The sequence below is a fragment of the Eufriesea mexicana genome, unplaced genomic scaffold (genome assembly GCF_001483705.2).
Source record: "Eufriesea mexicana isolate 0111107269 unplaced genomic scaffold, ASM148370v2 scaffold1312, whole genome shotgun sequence".
NCBI classification, from domain to species: Eukaryota; Metazoa; Arthropoda; class Insecta; order Hymenoptera; family Apidae; genus Eufriesea; species Eufriesea mexicana.
This window is the reverse complement of record NW_016909446.1, coordinates 1,254,745-1,278,379: the sequence shown is the minus strand read 5'-3', so window position 1 is coordinate 1,278,379 and position 23,635 is coordinate 1,254,745. Positions and strand designations below refer to the sequence as shown.

The 23,635-nt window shown below is 48.4% G+C and overlaps 1 protein-coding gene across 8 annotated transcripts in view; it reads left to right on the top strand.

Annotated features, from left to right (window-relative positions):
- The window catches only part of LOC108547967 (uncharacterized), a 382,271-nt gene that overhangs the window by 325,234 nt on the left and 33,402 nt on the right, over positions 1-23,635 (top strand). For 7 of the 8 annotated variants that reach the window (XR_001890237.1, XM_017900711.1, XM_017900710.1 and 4 more), the window contains one exon: positions 16,244-16,377. Coding sequence is in view for 7 of the 8 variants with exons in the window: in XM_017900711.1 (XP_017756200.1) it covers positions 16,244-16,377 (134 nt within the window). In the remaining variant the exon portion in view is untranslated. Of the gene's footprint in view, positions 1-5,112; positions 5,290-16,243; positions 16,378-23,635 lie in introns of those variants that run through there. The other variant, XM_017900713.1, reaches the window with a different exon arrangement.

Here is a 23,635-nt window from a genome sequence, read left to right as displayed (position 1 = left end):
TTGATCGATTTTAAGCAGGAAACAAATAAAGCCGGGTGGGTTCCCCGGAGTAAAAAGGGAAATTATTCAAAGGGCTCCGCCCTCTTTGTTCCTCCCCGGTGGCGTAATACGGGGCTACTTGTATACGTGGGGTTTGCGGCAAGCACTGGCATAAGCACAGTGCATATGGGTATCGGAAACGTGCGTAGATCACGCGGGATTATTCGGACACCCCCTACTCGGCCTAAGCTCCACTGGATGCATGCTAATTGCCATGAAGACGTACACAGCGGCGCATTATGATGCGCATACGTCATTGTTCCCGCCGCTTTCTCCCGTGCATTGTTATGCCTGGAAACGACCCGCCTGTGACTTAACACGTTCCACCCTGCTCCGCGTGTTTCTCGCGATTTTCCTCCCTTTTTCCTTCGCTTTTTTACCCCTTTCCGCTTTCCCCGCGACCCCTGTCGAGCAACACGTATCGCGCTTGTCGCGAATCTACGCTATACCTGCCGCTAACTCGCTCGACCTTTTTTCCAGCGCGAAACAGGACGTGCGATTTTTAAGAAAATACGAGTCCGGAATTCCAAGAGATTCGCGGTTTCTTGGAAAATTAGAATCGCAGATGGGATTCTAATTGAGATTTCTAAGCTCCCTTTGAGTTTCGGTAGTTTCGATTCGCAGTCGAGCGAATTTCTTGCAGTGGCCTGGATTTTAAAGGCTTTTAAGGAAAAGTAGAGTATGTCGTGCGCCACGTTCAAGTATCGTAGATCTTGATACAGTGGAATGAGGGCTCGGGTAATTTTCCGTCTTGAAAGGTTATTCGGTGAGAAAGGAAGGAAAAAGCGATTTGCATTATTCAGAAATTTAATACCGCGGTTACAAAGGCGATTTTCCCGAAATATCTCAACGTGTCGAGTACAGAATTTCCAGCGGCTGAAATACACGTGTATGAAACAAGACTGATTGCGAACGGTGAATTTCCCCGAGAGTGTTCCGTCTTTTGTACGTCGTGTCGGTGTGAAGGAGAAAAGAAAAGAAAAGAAAAGAAAAGAAAAGAGAGAACAAGGGAGGCGCAAAATCCGCCCCTTCGAGCGGACTTTCGAGGGTGGCACGCTCTCGAAGGCTACGCGCAGTCAATGAAAAAGGAAGTGCGACGCGGTGTAGAGGAATGGACGTGCCGCGGATCGAAATCCACGGATTAAGAAATTCAGAGCCACGTTTCTACCCCCGATACGCGAAAGTTCAAAATTCCGTACCACCTACGTTCCCCATACACCGTAACGATCAGCCGTGGCTCATCCCTTATATCGTCCTCCAGAACGATCTCGAACGTTCAAACGAACTCTCCGAATACGCGATGCACCCTCTATTCTTCGGTTTCCACGAACCGAAGCCCTCTTTGACTAACCATCTCGAACGTGTCCACTGTGACTACGAACTACCCCTTTTCCCTTAAATCCCCAGCTTTCCGACAACTCAGAGGGATCACTGGAGAACAAACAGACCGGGTCGGACCGAACGCCGGATAAAATTCTTCCGCGACTCGATGTCTTATCTGGTCTAATTGTTTCGCTCGAGAAGAGCCGGGCAATCCCTGAAAACGGGAAATGCCAGGCAAATTCCGCTTTCCACCGAATCGGCCCGCGTGCCACGGACGTCGAACGGTCGACAGATAAGAGGCACCGGAGCCACTGACTTCTCTGTATCGATGATACGGGACGATGGAGAGAGAATGGAAGAGAAGAGAAGCGAGAGAGAGAGAGAGAGATGGAAGCGGGAGAGAGGAGAGGAGGCGAGGAAGCGCCTTTCATCCTGGCCGGGGATCGCACGACAGCAGAGCTTTCCAATAAACGTGGAGATCTCGGCTTTGTGACTGCTAGAAGACAGATAAGGTATGCCGAGGAAGGGTCCTTAGCGAGGACTTTCGTCGAGAGGCGGCGCATATTAAATTGTTTGCCTCACAATGTCGCCCTCCGGTGGATCCTCCTTCCTGCTCGCCATCGCGATATTGGCAACCTGTTAATATACTTTGCGGAATGGCGAGGCAAAGGAGAACGGACGTATCGATCGCAGGGACGTTTCGCTTTCCCCGAGAAGCCGGCGTGTATTTATGGCGGTCTGATTTTGTGTTTACGGTGTGACGACCGTGTGTTGCCGGATACATGGATCGTCCGAGCTTCTTTTTCTTCCTATCAAAATGGCCGACGCTTTGCTACTCTATTTATGCGGTTATTTATTATCTCCTTTTCCCTCCCGTCTTTTCTTTTTCGTTTCCCTGCTATTCGGTGCAACTAAACGGCACGTGAAACGCGGTACCGCGCATGCACGCCAGTTATCGTTAATTTCGATGGAAACCCGAGCACCAGAAACTTCTAAGCCGTTCATCGCGCCTAGTCTTTGACGTCCGTTTCGCCAACTCCGGCCCGCCTCTCGCGGCGAATCCTCCAACTTGAGCATCCCGACGCAGGCAACACCTCTGCCGTGCAATTTAATTTAATTCTCGAAGTAGCACCGAGCTCTGACAGCCGGAGTAATCCCACGAAACAGAGAATACCACGGTCGAAACAGTAACCGCCGTCGTTCAGCGTCAGCGATTTGTAAACGTCGTCAAACCTCGATATCTCTGACCCCAGCGGCTTATATTAAACGCGGCGGACAGCGAAAAATTCCCGTTATAAATATAAAACGCCGCCCGTCCCGACTTCACCCTCCGTTCAAAATTCTACGTAGTCACGCCGGCCGAATATTCCGTCGTCGAAATAAAAATTCTGCTCGTTTAGACGCCCACGCGGCGATAAATCACGCCGATCGATTATTTCCCGCGCGATCGTCGCGCGTGTGTCCCTCGCCGATGAATCCTCTGGACAGCGAAGGTTCGTCGGCCGTGGCATTAACGAGACCTCTAATCAGTTTTAAAATACCATAAACCGGATTAACCGCGAAGGATATTGCGGGTCAATCGACGTTATGAATTTATTCGAGGGGGAGGAAACGAGATTACGAGACCTTAATCCGCGCGATTCCGCCTCGATCTGATCGTCTTCGCACGCCGTTTACGTAATTACCAGTGTCTTTCGAGGGGAAGGCCGGATCTTATTAGCGCGAATGGTTCCCATCGCTGTCTGTCGAACCTTTCCTCTGCACAATTCCAATCCAGACGTCTCACGAACGCTTATATTTTTACCGATAACTTCGAAACACAAATTCATTCAATTCTTTCAATTCTTTCGTGGTATCGAGCAATCGATTCCGAGTAATTCCCCGTATCACAGATTACTCGAGAAAGGAAAAAGTCGCGCACATTGGCGTAAGAAAAACGAAGCGACAACTAGGATCGTGCAGAGTTAGCCATCGAAGACCCCCCCGCAAAGAAACTTTCCCAGCCAGCAAAGAAGAATCGAACGGATAGGAGAGCCAATAGTAAAGCCAGAAAAACTATCGTGTACGCGGCTATCTCCGGCCTCCTACCCCAGAATCCTAAGGAAAACGCAGTCGAGGGGGAAAGAGAAGGAGCAAAACGAGGGACAAGAGGATCGTGAGCTGCGTAGGACGTCTGGCCGGCTTGATCCGGCGAATTCAGCTTCTCCGTCGGTTTGCAAACACGCAAGAACGCGAAGAATCGGCAGCGGGGTTTCACGCGCGCCGCCGTGCGTATGCACGCGCGACCCACGCAAGCGCAGCGTACGGAAATCCTCCCCGAGGGTTGGAGTGAGTCAGACACACGACGAAGGGAGGCCGTTAATCGGCGATAGGCAGTCAGTCGGTCGGCAACCAGCGCGCCACACGGACGTCAGCTCGCGTTTTTGCCTCGTTTCCACGCCGATCCTCCTCGTCGTCGTCGTCGTCGTCGCTGCCGCGCGTGACTCCTCCGCTCGTTTGGCTTCCGCTGTATAATTCAGAAGAGCCTACTCTGCCTTCTGTCCGACGCTTCGATCGATCTTCCAGGTGGTATAAATTTTATTCCACGAGGCTACGACGATTTTTCGGTGACCGCGCGAGCTCGAGGGATGAAATCACCCCCCAAGTCGACGGACTCTCGGTAGTTTCTGGAACTTTCCCGACGTTCGTTCGTCAAAACGGAGACGTCTGTTCGGAGTAACTAGTCCCGGGGTAGGAGTTAATCGAAGGAGGATCGATTGGAGTTTTGAGCGACAGAAGGGGTGGTCGGTTGTCTCGCTGTCGGCCGCAGCGACGAGGGAGTATCGATGTCCAGTGAACAGGAGTTCGAATGACGAGCGCCGTCCATGCAGGACATGACAGTGAACGGACTGTGTAATGGAAGTTGACAGGCGGGCACCCGATGCGTTCGAGATGAGCCAGAGCACGTTCAGCTGATGGTACAACCGGAACTCTGCCGATCCTGGTTCGGAAAGATCGTTGCCTTAGTCCCCGTAGAACGTAGCCTCTCGTTTTCAAGCGCGGAATCCTCTACCTCGTGAGATCGTGATATATTTTTTGTATGTATTTTGTAAGAGCAAGCGAACCCCCGAGATCCTCGATCAACCGCGATAATCAACCCCCTCGTAGTAGACAAGAGTCTTCCATTCTCGATCCAGATCGGATTCATTCTCGCGTCCTTCTAAACGCATCGTCCGTCGTACCGAAAGTGAAGCAGCATTCGGAAGAATCTGGAATCGGATCGTCGATTCGTCGAGGAAGCGATCTCTGGAGAGAAAATCAGCGCGAATTGCTCGCAAAGGAAAGTGATCGTCGACCACGAGGCTCGTCGAGCGACACGAGGTTGGTCGATCGACCGGTTGCGTTGCAGCTGCAACTATTTCGAGACAGCTGCGACGCGACTGCCGAGAGGGTGGCGAAGAGAGTGGTTGGAAACCACGGGGACGACGATCGGCCGCGAAGGTGACAGGAAAAAGGCGAACAGGGGTGGCGGAGGAGACTCGGGAGACGGCGAGGCTGGAAACGAAGGAGGTGGAGGGTGAGAGTGTCGACGACGGTGGTGGTGGTGGCAGTGGTGTTAACGGTGACAGTGGAACTATCGGCGAAGGCGGCAGGAAGAAAAATAAGAACGGTGCTAGTAGCAGGAACGGGAACTCCGGTGCGAGTGGTGTGAGTGGTGGTGGACTGTCGTGCAGGGGTGGCACGTTACAACTTCTAAGGGGACTGGTGGAGGGCCCGATAGGCAGGGTGGCCGCACGAGTGCACCGTTGGGGAACGGCAGGAGGGGTCAATCCCTCTGCACCCTCAGGACGGGAATGTCCCGGCGGAGAGGGCACCCCCCGTCGGAACGTCCTCGACGCCACGAAGAATCGCCGGCTGATGGGCGCCAACCTCACTAAGCAGAGCAGGGTGAGTCGCTCGAGAGGGGGTTGCCGCGTGTACTACGTGCGTCTCCTTTCGATTGCCCACCGCACGCGTGCTGCGTCCAGTCTTCCCATTCTTTCTTTTATTTCTCTATTTTATTTTCTTCTTTATTTTTTCCACGGATACACCACGAAGTATAAAAAGACACATCGATGGAAAGATCCATTCGGAGAAGCAGTAAAATAAAAATGTAACTTTTACGCTCCCTATCGTTGCAAGATCGTCATAAAGATTCGGCACAATTGCTTTTCAAGCACGTTCCCTTTTCCTTAATAGATACGGAGAATAAAAAGATATATCGGCGAATAAAATGGTGGATCGAGATAGAATTCGAGTATAACCTATCGAAAATTGAAGACACGAACGAACGAAGCATTAGCCTCGAAAAATCCATCACGATAAGCAGCAAAGTAAAAACTTTTACGATCTCTGTCGTTACGAGATCGTTTCCTATGATCGTTACGAAGAGTCAGTGCGAGTACTCTTCGAAAACGCGTGTATCTCGTTCCTCGTACGTTAAAAGTAAAGCAGCATATTTCAAAGTGCCATAACAGCCCCTACACGCAACAACGAGCGCGAACATTAAGCCACGATTTACCCCTGAAAGTTTGGCATTCGAATAAACCGCGCGACGTTCCAAGTCAAACGAAAACAGCCTACAAACGGAAGGAATAACTCGCTGTATTATCCTTGCACGAGCAAAACGGATTATCTCGGGGACTAGCTGCAGGATGAAACGTTGCTATTCGTTGCCGAGAAACTAGCCAGACCATTCGTTCCAAACGCTGGCTGGAGAGTTGCGCCGCGAAGCGTTCCAGCGAACTCGTTTGGATATTCGTCTCGCGCTATAAACGACAATCGGGTGGAAAGTTGTCGCGAACCTCCGGCGAGTTGGGACATAACCGCTGTCCCGGTGCAAAAGCGTCCACGAGTTGCCCAACTTTTTTACTTCCGCAACTTTTCTAAAGCCCTCGATCCGTGTCCGACGAGAGGCAATTCCCGTGATCGTAGAGGAAGTCGCGCGATAATCGGGCGGAACCGTTGTCCTTCTTTCCCTTCTTCCTCGTCCTTTTTACCCCACCTTTTTACTCGATAGGCAACTACAAAGGAATAGTGGAACGAAAATCGCGAGAAGGAAGAAATTTCGCGACGAGAGGAAATTTTTGGGTCAAATTTCCACGTGGAAGGAGGCGTTTATGTCTCCTTCCGCGTTTTATAGTCTCCATTGTTCTTGTCCCTCTTCGAGTTACCGACAACAGGGTTGTAAGTTTCAACTACGTGTCTATTTTTGCCGACAAGGAACCTTCTCTCTTCGAGATTACGCGCCGAGAAGAAGTTTGGATTAGTTTTTCCCGTATTTATCAGGGCGAAGGGTTGACGAGGTCTAGCTTCCGAGGATGAGAACGGAAAATTATTTCCTTGAAGAACGAAAACGTTTCCTGCTTAACCCCTTCTCGTACCATTTAACTCGACAAAATCGGGGCATAAACAGACCAGACTGATGCACGAAAACAGTCGAAATACGAGCCGAAAATACGTGTGATATAGTCAGTTTTACGCGATACTATTGTTGTGGAAATAAACTCTAATCCTTTTATAATAATTGGCAGCGTCGAAACTATATTTAGAAAAATGTACTGTTCACGAGTCTGGCTCGTGATGTTCATGTTCGGGCTGACTTTCTGTTCACGAGTCTGACTCGTGATATTCGTGTTTGGACCAAAATCTTCATCACGAGTCTGACTCGTGATATTCGTGTTTGGCCCAAAATCTTCATCACGAGTCAGACTCGTCAAAATACGGGAAGGGGTTAATCCGAGTCTCTCTGATTTTCTTCCTCTTGGTATTACAATCAAGAGAAAATCTTGGACTCTCGAACCTAACAAGGAATCCAGAAGTCGCCTCTAGGCTTCTCGTCTGCCGGGAGGGGGCGACAGGAAACGAGTGCTTCTCGAGTAGGAGGAACCGATCTCGTCGATTTTCTCTCGAGAGAACCGCTATCGGCCGGTTTCCCGTTTAAATCGAAGCACACGGTGGCTCGGGCGATAAAAATGCGCGACGGAAGAGGTGGAGAGACGAAGAAAAAGGTAACGAGGGAATTCATGGGCCATTTAAGCTCTGCCGCAGGTATCGCGCGTAGATATCTGCGCCCATGAGAGACACCCATTCACCGGCCGCGTTCCGTGCCGATGAATGAAGCATTCATACGCCTCGTACGTTCAGTAAAAGTCAGAGTTTACTTTGACGATCCGAATCACGCCGGCGTTCTCTCCCGATTCAGCTGCTACGCGCCTCCACGATTTCTATTCGCTCTTTGCCTGCCGATCCAGGTTCACTGGAGAATTACTCGGAACACGTTCTTCCAACGAGTTCCGTATTCCGAAATTTATGATATCACTTTGCTATAACGATCCCTTCAACTTCCTGACATCTGACGGAGATGGGGAACCGAGAAGTGTAAAAATCTGCAAATTTTTGATGGACAATTAATTGGAAAAATTAAAATTAAATTTCGGAAATTGGATCTGTTTTACATTTTGAGCACTGGTGAAGGATACGTGAAACGAGGAACGTTCGCCACATGACAAGCACCCATAAATTAAAAGAAAACCAACGAACATTTAATACGAAGAGTGCAAAGAAGAAATTAATAAAAATTAAAATACTAAAATTCCGATGGAAAATTGAAAAAATTAAACGACTTGTGGCGACCTCGAAAGATCCAGAGAATTCGATAGCCAGTCACAAATGGCACAGGGGTACCTGTCGCGGATCACGGTTCTAGAAAGATCAGAGCCATCGAGAGCGTTCTCTGACGCGTACCCCCCTGCGAAGACAAAAGAGGATCGGACGTTCTGATATAAGAAGTCAAATTAAATAGTCCCAAAGACTAAATAGGCGTGTCAAGACTAACCCTTTCGCTACTACGGGTGACTGTAGTCACCGGCCACAAAAACTGAGTAAAAATTTAAGACAAGTTCCTCTTAACTCTCTTCGCAAAGAATTGCAAGCTCTATTCCAACGGTCAGTTTCTCCTTTTCTTTTTCTCTCCAAAAGATTTGCGTCAAAAGACCGAATGCCAAAGATTGTACTATCGTAATAGTACCAAGTAATAGTATCGTAATAGTATCGTCGTACCATCTTTGACACGTCGGTTCGTTCTACAAAAGGGATTTCGCGGTGACACCCACCGTAACAAAAGGGTTAACCCTTTGCACTCGATGATCTTTTCGTTACAGAAACATAGTACTTCGAAGACTTTTTGCCATAAAGTCGACGATATTTTCAAAACAGTAAATAAGAAGTGCAAATTAATTGTAAGACGTAGAATTATTTTACCTCGATATTCCACGTGTCGTTGGACAATTTTAAATTCGACATCTTTAGAATCTAATTAAATGGCGGCTGAGTGCAAAGGGTTAATGAAGGTAGAAAGATCGGTACATCGAGAAATCTCCATCTCACCCGCCATTTTCGCCAAACCAGTGACCTCTTCCTAATCACCTGGAGGATTCGCGACCCGGTCGCGCCATGATTCCATAATCGTGGCTCCCGTTCGCGCGGTGCATACCGAAAGGAATTACTGTATCGGTCCGGGTCGAATTCCGGGATTTTAGCCGACTGAGGGAACACGCTGGCCAGAGGCGTTATCATGGTTAGCACAGGGTTCGATGTAACGACGCGTATCAGCTTGGCCCGCTGCGATAAATCGTGGCGAAAGTGACCCTAAATAATACGATACCGGGAGGCTGATCGTGCAGGCGCACGAAACTCGGCGGATTCGTGGAAAAATGTCGTTGGTTCGCGTTCATTTGGTAAATGAACGGGACGCGGTGGCCAGCAGCGAGGTTTCGAAGATGGTGAATTATGGCTCCTTTTATCGCGCCTCGGCTAATTACCGGTCGATCGCGAAAGAACGCGATACGGTGTCCGGTCGGAAGCCGAGGAAAATACCGGACGGAATTAATTATTCCCTTCGACAGCGGGATAGAGAAGAGAACGAATTTGCATTTGGCCGTTACGCGAATTACGCTGGAGCATGCTCGGCAATTACCGGTTCCTTCGCTAGCCCAGCGGGGAAATTGTTACGCGGTGGGTAATGCTTGTACGGAAGCTTTTGTCCAGGTCGGATTTCCAGGGACGAAATTATGCAGATAAGCCACGATAAGGTGGTGGCAAAAAGGGCGGCTGGAAGCTCGCATAACGGGGAAAATTAGAATTCTAACGGCTAATTTGCGTTATTAATATCGCGTATTAATTTCCCGTTAACCTTATGCACTGCTGCTTTCGCGAAATTTTTTGCAGTATCTATAGTCGAGATAAAATTCCAAATAACGTTACGACGTATGTGGAATACTGGAACGAAGTAACTCTGTAATTCAACTTATGCTTGGTACTTTCCTGTAGCGAAAAATCTTGAGATTTTATGGTTCAGGAAATGGGCACGAGAAATTCGAAGATTTTCTGTCACAGAGTCGAGGATATTTTTTAAAAGCCCGAATTTTCTATCATTATATATTACCATGGATTTAATATATCAGTTAACATCAATTTTTAGAATTTTATTAAACTGGCGACTGGAAGTCGCCTCTCGAAATTCAAGGGTTGATAGACGCTACGTTAATCCATGGTCGTAATACGAATCGTCGCAGACGCCATTACTCGTTTCCAAAGCCAAAGAGGGCAAAAAATAAAAATGGTCAGCCGCTGCGGTAGAGGAACGTTCCACTGTCGGAGTAGTGGAGGAATTTGAAAGATTTGCATGTGGACAATGGAGAGGAAAAACGCGGAATGGACAAGGAAACCGAAAGAGAAAGGCGGCTCGTAACCGCGACGAGCGTGGATATTAACGCGTGCAACGACCCAGCTCGCTCCTATTCGCATAACGAGTCGCTTTAACCGCGCGCGGAGAGTCATATAGCCTGGAGAATGGTTTGGAACGGTAGTCGGCGTTAATCGTCGCCGCTGCGACGCGAGTTTTCGCGCGGGCACACAATTCGATGGATCGATCGCAGGTTTGTCCGCAAACAACGACGCGAAATCCGTCCGTGGAACGGAAAAGTACACAAGTCTCGCATGTTTCACCGATAATGCCGAGGTCGAGAGGTGTTAATTATCCTGTTTGCTCAGTTTCGCCCGTGGCGCCATTGTTTGTCGTGGCCACCTTTGATACGCGTTCCGTGTTTGACACCGGCTTTTGCAATGCCTGCCTCGCACGACGAAATTTTCCTCTTTTTTCCTCCTTCCGTTGGAAATCGATCATACAGTTTTCGCCGATTCTGGATGGTCCTTGACGAACCGTTTTGTAAGTCGAGCTTGAAGAATGTCCCTCTTTGCGACTCGCGGGTGCAACGAGTACTACGAGTACTGTGGCGCGTTTGTTAACTCTGTTGATTCGGGAAGAAGATCGTTTTCGATGGCCTCTTTAAAACGTTTATTATTAAATTCTTCGTAATAAACCGTACCACAACATTTTTATCACGTTATTGAATACAGGATGACTTTGAGGCACCACTAATTTTGTTGTAATTTCTGGATTGAAATATAAAGTTTATCGTAATGACATCAGGGACCTAAATTTATACAGTGGTCTAACAATGAGGGAGCATCAGTTGATGTAATAAGAAATATATGATTCCATTTACAAAAATATTAATGACCTACATATGCGCTTTACACGTCCATCTACAAAGAAACTAGTACCGTCAGAATATGCCTCTCTCAGAACCATTCGACTTCATCCGAAACATTTTTCGCTATGCGTAATAATAATGACGTATACATAGATGGCAATATGCGGTGACCCACTCTGTATAGTTTATTAGCGGGGTAAAGTACGCCCATAGAAATGCAAAGTGTCTGTAAGAATGGCTCGACACCGTTTCGGACTTGAAACTGAACGATTCCGAAAAACAGAAAGCCTTTTACCCCAAACGACAGACGATTCCTCGACGTCAGTATAATAGTAAGGGTCTCGAAGACCCAAACCTCGCTACTTGGCCTGCGATATCTAGCACCACCGACATCATCTTTGCACGACTATGGTTTATTCCAACAGATCTATCTGTCAGATTAAATAATTCGCTAATAACGAGTATTCTAAACCTTGGTACACTTTATACGAAAAAGTAATAGCAATTATAAGACAGACGAAAATTTTAAATATAAAAGAACTGACCTGAGAAGGACTTGACCTGACTACTTATCCATTGATGGATACTACTGCGAACGATTCTAACTAAAGAAGATACAGAGACTCCTAGACACTCGTAGTCTTTAAGTCCCAATTTCGCATAAGCTGTTATGGCGTAAGAGTTCACGAAAACTGGGCCCTCGAATCTCATCGAACTACGGGATGCGTACACGCCACGTACAACGTCGCTATCAGCAAACGCACCCTTGGTCGTTGGGAAAGCTGAAGGCTAATCGGTACATTAAGACTCGTAACGAAGCAACTAGCGGCACTCTGGGGTCCCCACGGAGCGACGTTAGGCTCGCGGAAGGCGCGAAGGAGCCTGCAAGATTTATCGCGATTCCTTTCCCAGCGACGAGAGGCCGAGGATCAGTGGCACGTGACCCAGCTATCAATCCCTTTGCTCCAACACCGTTCACCTGCCTTTCCAGCTTTTACTTTCCCCTCGACCAGGCGGGCAACCCCTCTCCGAAGGGCGAAGCGACGCTAGAAATCCGATCGCGGCCGAGAATTTGCTCGCGTGCTGAATTATTGAGCCTTCTCGCCGCGTTGCTCGGCCCGAGTACGCGCGATCATCGGCGTAGCTCATTAATAATTTGTCGCTCGATCAGCGAGCCCTCGAAACGCGCCCGGGCCCCTTCTAACTCGAGCCGACGTCGGCTGGACGAGGCGCGGAGGTCCACTCGCAGCTTCCTCGCGGCTCGCACGTGCCCCGAATGAAACGCACGCGTGCACGCGCGCCAGCACTGAGTCACCAGGGGACTTTGAACCGACGTCCTGGCCGCCGAAAAAACCGAGAATACTAATACCGAGAGGTGAATGGAAGAGGAGCTGCACGGCTCGCTCGTGAGGAGCGTGTGTCGCTTTGAATTAAAGGCGAACCGCGCTTCCAACTTACCCTATGATGGAACACTGTGATTTTTTCAATTCCCACCGGGTAAATTCATTTTTCTCCCTTCCCCTTTCTTTTCTCTTCTTTTTTTTTCACGAGGTAAAATGGACGCGGAGGTTTATCCGTGTTTGAGGGTTGTAGGCACGAGGGAAGTTGTAAATTTACGGCGGAGGAAGGTGATTAGCGCTGAAACTACCAACCTGTGACGCGTTGCTGAATATACCGTGTATAAAGGGTAATAATCGAGTGTAAATCTTGCCGAAAGTATCATCGTGCTTTCGGTAACGAAGCTAGTGTTCACTTAGACTCAATTGCTAAGGCCCAGTGTCGAGAGATGCGTCGAGTTAGGGTGTAACGTAGGATTCGATACTCGTTGGTAATTAGCGTCGTATTCAGGACTCTCTGATAGCTAGGTAAGATCGTACAGGTTGATCGAGGTTCAAAGCGGAGTTTAAGTCCCAAGAAGAAAATTTTAGTAAAGAAAAAGAAAAGCGCGAGTTTGTACAACGTTGTACGTATAGAGGCTACTGCAGAAGAAGGGATGAAGATGAGAAATAACTCTTTTATGATTGATGATGCAGTGATCGCGATGCAGGAGTGGGGATATAAATGAACTCCTCGTGATAAATGATCGAGTGCACATGTTGGAGGAATTAGATTATGAATCACGCTTTTGCAGTAGTCGAGGCTGCCGCTTGAAAAATCGCGGGAAGAAGTTAACGAGGAAGAAACGGGTAACGCTAAAAGGTTGTTAGAACTGTGGAAAAACTTGTTAATCGGTCGGTGAGTCCTTTGGACGCGCCATCGAGATTGGTCACCGGTGAATCTTGTTAGGAGCGTGAATTTTTCACGCGAAGCACGTGTCTCGAATGAAACTCACATGCGGCTATCGATCGACGTGATCACCTTGCTCGTTGTGTAAGCAATGCCGTTTCTTTTGGAATACGTTAAGCTCCCCCTCACGAACGCGCTACTGTATTCCTTAATTCCCACTTCGCTCTTGCATCGACACCATTTTTCGACGACCTCGAGGAACCGAGCAGACACCGACCGGCCACCCTTTCCCGCTTTCGTCGTAAATGATACATGGTGTTCTTTACTCGACCACGCGATAGATAAAGCTCTCTCGAGAGTATATAAAAGTCGACGAACCCGGGGATTGGAAGCGACGGTGGAACGGAGCCGATACAAGAGCTTTTTGAGCTTTTATATCTGGGTCCATTTAAATCCTCGTTGTCGCGAAACGACGGTCACAAAGTCGAAAGTGACCTCTATGGTTGCCTCTATGGTGGCAACACCCGTTGTCAGCCGCGCAATGGCGGCCGTCCTCGTCCACTCGCGAGCCGAATAAGGACAAGATCGCGTTACGTGCCGAGGAGCAACCACCCCCGAAAAAAGAAGAATGGCGCGACGGGGGAGAGAACGTTGGCCGGGATTTAAGGCTCCATAAATCCGGTCGTAGCATCCCTTAAGCCCCGCTCGCTGTGGTCACTCGGCTTTTACCAGATTGTATTCCGCGATATCTCTCGTTTCGACCCTCGACTAAACGCCTTTCACCTGACTCCGCTTAATGGACCACCTCCTATTACGATCGCTATGACTTCAAGCGAGCTCGTCTGATTCTCCGCCTGTATTCCATCGAGAAGGCGTCGAGTTTCTCGCAGGATTCAATTCTCCGCCGAATTCGAAGCCGAAATCGGAGGATCCTGGGGATCCAGACGCGCAGGGGTGGATAAGAGCCGCGCGGTTCTGTTCCACGTTCCTTGCGGGGTTAAACGAATTTGACGGAAAGAAGCTTGCGGGAGACAACGAGACCTTCGAATGATCGTTCTTTAAATTAGATTTCTGTCAGTCGGCAGTCTCCGACTGGTCTCCAAGCGCGCGACGATAGTTTCGTTACATCGTCTTGCTTCCGAAGATCCTTAAGTCTCGCGACAGCGGAAGACCGCTGGAAAATGACATTTATCCCGAACAATTCGGTTCCCGGGGAATCTAGAGAAATTCCAAACCGGTAGAACGTCGTTTCGGTAAATAGATCAATTGGCTCGCTGTCTACGATCTTCGTCCCCGCTCCTGGTACCCCAGAGCGAGCAGACGTAAGAAACATCGGTATGGCTAAGGGACGTCGGTCTAGCTGGCGACGGAAAAGCGCGAATCGATCTCCAGCCGGAGCCAACAGATCCACCGGAAGCTAGCAAATAAAATAACGGAATTCCGAGGAAATTTGCCGAGGATGGAACGAAATTGAAACATCGAAGGGGCCAGGGTGACGGCTTAGTCGTGGTCCGACTCGATTCAAATTGGAACCGATACCAGGCAGTTCGTCGCCGGTTTTCCAAGTTCCAGCGGGCACAGGCGGCAATTTATTATCGAGGTCGATAGGCGCAGCGGGCACATCGAGTTAAATCGCGTGAAATACTGCTTTCGGCACATTGGTCGAGCGCAATTATTGATAGGGCCGCGGCGGACTCGGAGCAGAAACGTAGGCGGAGGCTCTAGCCGCGCTCAGAATCGAAAGGGTGCAATCAATGTACCGTGCAACGCTTCGATTTAAATTCATGAATAATTCCTCCCACCGACCGGGCCGAAGATCGACGAGCTCCCTTCCATCCTCTTCCGCCTTTTTTTCTTCGTCGGCCATGCCACGCCATGGTCCGCTCCATCGGGCCGAGCTTGCATCCCGTGGTTTAATCAAGAAAATGTCCGCCAAACGTTCCCGAGCGTTTCGATTTTGGATAATCAAAATCGCCTAACTCCCAGCAGTTTGCGCGCCATTTCCAGCGTGATCGAAACGATCCGAAGTGTTGGACGTAGATCGAAGTGCCGTCAAATTTTATTACTAGATAAACTTGTTACTAGATAATAAACTCCCGAAATTTGTTCCGTTTGATCCCTCGCACGTCCAATTGTTTATCGTTGCTATTTCTGTTTGAAACAGAGACCACGAAAAAAGGGAAATAACTGTGGATGTAACTACGAATCCTCTGCGGATCGATTTATCTCTCTTCCATACGATTCAACCGAGATTAATTCCAGCATAAAATCCGGTAACGAACGCAACGAATGCCCATCACCGATGGAACGAATCGCGCAACCGCGTAAACAATTCTCGTTCCATTCGAATTTCTCGCTTCTGCTACACGCGGCGTGTAGCCCGCTCGTGAACAAGCTTTCTCGAAAATAAAAATCGGGATCGACGACGATCTCCGGACGGATGCGTAACGACGCCGGAAGCCGGAGTCCCTCGATCGGCGTTATCCTGGCGGGATGCTGGGCGGTCGTAAATAGAACGTATTTGCCTGGCAGACTACTGTCCGACGTTTTATTTGCTCGTTAAGTTTCCTTTTTTTCTTTCTTTTTACGATTCATTTCGCGTCCCGTGGAGCCGACGATAAATCCGCTCGCTTATGCTCGTTCGAGTCGAAAAGCGTCTACGCTCGGGGAAGGATTTCAGCCAAGTCTCCGTGGAGTCGAAGGGGTGGCAACGGCGTTGGAAATTATCATGGGCTAGGGGAGCGAATCGCGTCCGTCTGATGAACATCTGCGGAGAGCGAAATAAAAACAGGCGTGCCTGGTCCATCGGGAGATCAATGGTTTCGAAGAGAAATAAATTTGCACATGAATAAGACGGGCCGTTCGGAATGTAGGCTCCAGCACGGCTATGGAGGGCAGTGGAACGTTGCTGGATGGCACAGGGGGAGAACTGGTCGAACAGAAATAGGATAATCTCTGGATAGACGCGATTCCCTCCGCGGATCTCTCGTGATTAAAATTAGAAAGATATCGCGCGTGATCAGAGCTGGAATAAGAATCGTTACATTGACTGATGGGAACGTTGGTTTGGTCTGTTACAGACAGAGGCCACGCAACGAGATGTGGAACGCGAACGACGACAACGAATGGAGGCCGAAGCTCGGGTACGCGAGGCTACGGCTAAAGCTGAGAGAGCACGCTCCAGGGTTCATCATCTTCAGGGAGAACTGGCCAGGTAAGAGAGCTATTAACCCCTTACCCTACGATTTAAGATTCAACAGCGTGCTCCCAAAACGTAAACAGAACTGCCGAGCCTTCCAGCCATCCCGCGGCTCGGCAAATTTGTCTTAAGTTGTACCAATTGCGCACGACTTACGTAGGGTGTCTATTAGGAAAATATAATTCGGGAAATTAAATATAAATTAAATATAAAAATATATTAAATTAAAGAACAAACAATAAAGGTTAATAAACGAAGTTAGGGGCACATCGACAAACCACGGGCATGACACGTGGTGCTTACATCTGGCCCGGTCGATGAACCACGTGTCAGGCCCGTAATAGTCAATTTTGACCCGACCGATGTACCACGTGCCAGACTCGTGATAATCAGTTTTGGCTCGAAAACCTGACCACGAGTCTCACACGTGGTTGTAAACCAAAGTTGTAGGTTAAGTTCGAGTATAAAGCATCTCACTCGCGATTTGCGTTTTCGACGAATTCTCGTCGATTTTGAAGCATCGTTTACTATTCCCGGGCTCGGCCGAAACGAGAAGCCAAATTTCGTTGGCACACCAATTTCGTTTTTATTTTCCCCACACGCCCGCTTTTTGTCCAACACGTTCCAATTTAATTAAAACACGACGAGCCTGTAAAAATCGGTTGAATCGATCGTACGGAAGGATACATATGTATACGGAATATAAATCGGGCTAGTCGAGGTCGAGAGGAATACGCGTGTTTTTAGCCCTTTTCTACCGGTTCCCAGCGAACTGGTGGACTGTTTCGAATTAATTTCAGAATTCTATCACGAATTAGCTTTGTAGAATCCATTACGCGTACTGTACGCGACTGATAAATCGGCAGTCGAGTTGGAACCGTTGGGCCCGTCGAAGACGACTCTGTTTCCATAATAATAAGATAAAAATTACATTTGTCTCCTTTTTATCTTACGTTAATTAATTAACTGATCCCATATTAGACCGATGCTTTATCGCTCTATTTATTCTCTTCCTTGCAATACGATGATACGTCCGAACGTAACAATAATGAAAATTCGCGTGACCTATCTTCATAACCGTGTCAAGGAACATTGATCTATCGAACTGTAACCGAACAACCCCTCTTCGTGCTCTGCTAACTTATGAACCGCGTATAACTGCACATCGATCTCCTTTTAACCCCGTAATCACCCATATCGCTTGGAACGAAGACCTTCTGTAACCCAGGGAAAGCTCGATCCATTGTAGCTCCGTTTACACCTCGCATCCAGGTTCCCATCGATAGACAGGAAAAGAGAAACCAGGTCTGTAAATCGATGCGGTTGCCAAACATCCGGTAATAATTCGAGGCTCTTGTCCGACATCGATTTCTCCTTCCTTCGCCTCGGCTTCCCCGTCCAACAGAGACCCTCTTTCTCCCTACGTACACGCGTTCACTCGCGGCGGGGTCCGCGAAAATCGCTTATTTCATCGGCACGCAGACAGCGCTTTATTTCCCGCGCGCGGCTGCTCGCCGGAAAAGTATCGCTGCGATATAACGTATAAATAATGAAACCGCGTTTGCCGCGCAATAACTAGCCGATTTCATGGTAAATCATCGGCATTGGCGTTCTTCCAATAACGTACCCCGTCCGGCCACCCCCCGCGGATGTATTATCGCAGGGCGTATCGAGATTACAAGCTTGCCCCACCCTCACCCTTCCGAGGCTGCGACGCGAAACGAACGCGATGGTTCGTGAAAATTTCACCTTGCTTTAACGTTTGCACGCTCGTTTCCATACGTTCCATCTCGCCCCGATGTCCGCGTTGCGCCGACCAGCCGGTAGATCCGATCGATGCGTCGCGATCGCGGCGTCCGTGGATCGTGGGACGTTCCTCCTCGTGGGCGGTCCCCGTTATCTCGTGTCGACCTAGCAGCGATCCAGAGATCGTTCCAACCGCGGAACGAGGTTTCGAAATAACACGAGAAATCGGTGCGCTTCTTTCGCCACGAGATACGGGTAATGCGAACGCCTGGCGGGCAAGAGGTCGGCGATAATTCTTTCATATTGCACCTCTCCCGGTGACAAATCTCGCCATCGGAGAGGGTACCAACCGGATATATTACGGCGGATATCGGAAGCCGGAGCCGTGACGTTAAATCATAAGAGGTTGTTCGTTTCGTTGAAGGATCACGTTCACGGTCGAGCTGAGATCGGCGTGCTCGAGGATCGCACGAGAGCCGGATAAATGTCCCATCTCGAAGGATAGTCGAGGAAGAAGTTTCCGGTATCGAGTCCGATTTGTTTGGACGTAAACCAAGTATAGTTTGTGACGATCGCGTTATATTTTCTCGTGCATTTTTATCGGGGTGATTGGGTTAAAAACGAATTAACCCTTTGCACTCGACGATTTTTTGGCTGAAGATGAGTAGGAGTTCAAAGAGTTTCTGCTATAAAGCTGACGATATTTTTTCCAGCAATAGAACTGCAACATGTAGAGCTATTTGATTTCCATACCCTAGACACCGTTACATTATCTTAAATTTGACATATTAATTAATTTCGATCTTCGAAATTTTATCAAATGGCGACTGAAGGGCACCTCTCGAGTGCAAAGGGTTAAAACGCTCGAGTAACGAGTCTTATTGGATAGGAACGAATCTTATTTTACGATGTAAGGAGTGGACAGGAATTCGTGGTATTAGGGAGTCCAGAAAAAAGCAGTACCTGTAGTATAAGATTCGAGGAATCGATTCCTTGGCTTTCGCCACCCCGTGGAATAATTGACAGCACATTAGAGTAAAAGGAAGGAAGATGGAGTAAGTAAGAAACCGAATTGGTCGCATTCGCAATCCACCAATGACATGGCCGATCACAACGATTCGCGAGAAAACGAGCAATTGCTTAATTGTCCGCGAATTCATTAGTCATGTCCGATTACGCGAAGCAAGCGTTAAATAGGGTATTAAGCGGGGTGTAAAGTACAACGATGAATCGCTGTAGCGTATCCCGAGCTTCCGATAAATGGCTAAAATTTAATTCCCGCGTTCGATTGTATCCGCGCAAACGCCGTGGAAAGAGGCCATTGAATTCGAAAATTTTAATCACCGTGTTTGCCATATGCGCGTGTTACAAAATAGCTGATCAGTTGGCGAAACACGTCGCTTTCGCCGAATTCGTCGAGCCTCCAACGTTAGAATTAAATAACCTAGCTAGATTTTGTCTGGAAAAATTCTTCGAAGAACCCTCGCGAAATTCGCGCGACATAAAATAGCAGAAGGAACTTCCCAAATTTTATAGCCGGAAAGATGAGGGAGTATGATGGGTAATTCGGAAGACTTTCGTTCTCAAAGGACTTTATACAACGAGAAGGTTTTGTACCCCTGGATCAACGATACTCTGTCCTGTCATCGATACGTACAAGTGTTTGAAGCAGAAATAATCGAAGACCCTGCGATTGTTCCAAAGGTTCATTTACGATCTAAAAATGAAACTTCAATCTCGAAAAATAATTTAACCACAGCCATTATCCTGGCTGTGTCAGTGACTTCCGAATGGAAACTCTGTACAGATTCGCACCACGAAGAATCGTTCTCACCCCTGCCTTGGCCACGGCGCATTTACGACAGGGATACCTAGAAAAGCAGCAGACGATGCTGGCATACACACCGCTGCACAAACGATAAAAAGTCGAGGCTGCAGAGCGTGTTTGGCTTGTACCGAAGCTAGCCAAGCAACGTGCAACGAGAGCACGTTGAAGCTGGGCCACGCGATCTACCCCCTCGACGAGTCACGTCGAACGCTGCCTCGGGAACGGGACAGGGTTGATCCTGCGAGGGGGTTGCTCATGGCATTCTGCCACGAGAAACGAGACGACAAAGCATTCTGCGTGCCCGCGACAAAAGCACCCATGCGCTTCGCACGCGCTTCCAGTTGCACAGATGCGGATGCACCACGGAATCTGGATGGCCTTTGCGCGTCGTTCCAGCCGCGACTGTGCGGATTACGATATGGTAATGCTGGAGTTGAATGGGGAAGCGTCATCGAGGAAAGTGGCATTTGCGAATCGGACGAAGAAGCGAGTTTGTCCGATTTGATCGATGGTCCTTGACGAGTACGGATGATCACGCGGATGGGATAGGACTGGTGATATTTTTTCGGGATTTATGGAAGGCTGGCATAACTCTTTCGTCGCGGATACGATAGCGGAAGTTGCGGAGTAGTTTGGTATTTTGAGAGGAATCGCTGCGATGATGCTCGCGAGGTATAGAAGGAGCTTTCGCGTGGGGGATATAACTTCGAGGATGAATTCGCAGGAGACGCGTAGATGTAATTTCGTTGATAAAAACGTATTTTGCGTTTCCCCGGTTTCTGGCATGTAAGCACGTCTCCTTGCGATTTCTGCGCGATGCTATCCCAGCCGGTGAAACGAATTTTTATCGCGAACCCCATTTGGCACCGGTATCGTATTTCCCGCAGCCAATAGCCCCCCAAAATCGGGACGGTACGCATTATATCGTGGAAGCTTGAATTTTATCAGGAAACTTCTTGGCTCCATGCCGGACAATAACGTAGCATCGATTCGATCGTTCGTAAGCTCGTATTGTCGTTCGTACTTTTTCGCGATGAACCCTTGCATTCGCTAGAAAAATAATGGCTCTTAAATTATCCATCCGGGGAAAGTAATTACTCAAAATTTCGGTAGTTTTGTCTTTAAACGAGCGTCGTTGTATCGAAAATATATCTTCGAATCGTGAAAATATTCTAACGATCCTCGTCACCTTCGAATAACCTTGGTAACCAATTACACACTCTCGATGACACGTCCTTGGAATGACTTTGACAACCATGGCACGATCTGACGCTACGATCTCCGAACGACTTCCTCTATCGACGTCTGAGCAACTTTTAGAGTAGAAATTCAAGACCGTAAAATAACGTAGCGTTCCATCGATCGTAAAATTCAGAAATCGCGTGATCGGTACTTATTAGGACAAATCGAAAAGTTGCAAATGGAAAGAGAAAGCTGGTCGATAAACGCATGGAGTTTCGCGACGAGACGATGTTAACCAGCAGATTATACCGCGAGAGTTGTTCGTTTACTCAAGAATATTCATGAAATTCGTTTGATGCGGCACGAATGGCACTCCGCGCCTGATTCAAGTCCGAAACGTACGCCTCAGGGATGACAGCCATTGCGCGGCTGTCGGGAACTTCGCCGGAGCAACGATATCCAGGATTCGGGGGCCACGGAATTAGCGAAACACTTAACAAACATGAAAGCATTTAGCAAGGAGCTCGAAAGCAGCGATACCTGTCAGACGAAGATGCCTAATAGAGGCGCGACTAGTTAAAATGCAGTTCCGAACTTGGAGAACAGTCTGGGCGAACTTGAAATTGCTTGGGAATCGCGCAGACCGAAACCTCCCCGGGGATATTTCGTTTCCGTTGATTCCCGCACAGTCTGCGGCCTCTACACGCGTTGCGTTTGATTTTCTTGATCAAATAGGACGGAAATATTTTATACACCCGCGTCGTGATGATACGGAATTAGAAACGATACTTAAAGACGACGATGATTGCCCGACGTTCCTCCAGGGGGTACGAAATATGCAACGGCTCGAAAGGTTTCGGGAACGCGGCATTTCGAGGACCTCGCGAACATTAGGTAGCTTCTAAGATTTCTACACGGATCCCCAAAGTTCCGGGAGCCTAGAATTCTCGTGGGTCCCGAGGTTTCCGGAAATCTTCCAGTCTAGCAGGGTCTGGACGTCCGAAGTGCAAGGAATCTCTGAAATTCGGTGCTCCTAGGGTCTTAATGAACCTTGACTCCTTACGAATCCCGAGTTTCCAAAGTGCAAACGATAATATATAAAATCTACCTGTGTTACTTATTCAAAAATCTTCGGTACCCTCGGATAATTTTAATCCATGCTACATGTAATACCTGTGCTACAAATGCACGTGGGAGAGGATCGTTCGACGTGAAAATTCAAGGTCCAAGTGGCGTCTGGCGTGAATTCGCGTTGGAAATTCGTGGGAATCGCAAAATGGAAGATCTATCGCGATCAATCGCGTCTGGTATCTGCTGGAAAGTCGATAACAGTCCTATGCTGCGGCTATGTCTGCCACGCCACCGACGGAAATGACAGTCTACAGACAGCAATAACGACGCCACCCTTTGGAACCCATCGTCCCATCGCTGTTCCGCGTCTCGGTTCATCCCGATAGAACGTCATGTCCGATAAATCTATGCTGTTTTATTGCGTCTTTAAACTAAATTACAGCCTACCGTATACTTTTCGTGGCGGCGAGCACTCGATCTCTGCGTGCTCTATAATTTCATAGGCGTTCCATTTCTGCTCCGCGTCTCTTAACGGTGAATCCACTCCTTTGAAACCTCGGCCAACTCTTCGGATTAATTTACCGAATTACCCCCCGAGACCGCTTCATTAAATACATTACCAAACGACCAATGGAATTATTCAACGCGTTTTTCCAACTTTTATCAACGCTGTAACTCCATTATCCGCGAAACCGGGTTACATTTGAACCGCGAATTTTCAGACAGCCGTGTGTAACGATAATTACCATTCTCGTTAATAATTGTCATTTATTATATATTATATTAACCAATATGTATTAATAATACAAATTAATGCGCGTTATTACGAGCCCGTAACGACCGTCAGTAATGGAACCGTTTATTTCCAAGAACACCAGCAATAAATCCCCCCAAACGAGCGATCGTATCGCGCAAACGCAGCCATGTTCTTCGCCAGCAATCGCAAAAATTTCAATAGCCTGGTCATTTTCGTAATGTCACCGATATCGGTGTCCAAAGACACGGGGAAGGAAAGGCAGAACAGCGTGTCCACGATCGAGCCATTCCTCGCGTCAACGAAAAGACGAAGGTGATACGAAGGGAACAGGGGGATGAGCGAACGTGTCGCGTTAACCGACGCGATTATTCATTCAGGACAGAAAACCGTCAGCCGGTATATCCGGCCGGTTGTAATGCATCATGTCGCGTTATATTCTGGAAAACAAAAATGTCCGGCCAGCGTGTCGGGGTACACGCATTCCGCTCGCGTGTTACGCGATGCGTGAGGCAACCGTGAGGCCTCGGTCCCCTCCTTCCTGGAACGAGTCGCGCGAGGAATTCACAGCGTCGGAGGAATTGATCCTTTCGACCCGTTCGGCAAACTTTTCCCTTTCGTTTCGTCCAGACGTGCGCATGACGAGGGTACGATAGAGATTCCTCGGCATCCGCGAGTCGGAACGTCGGAAG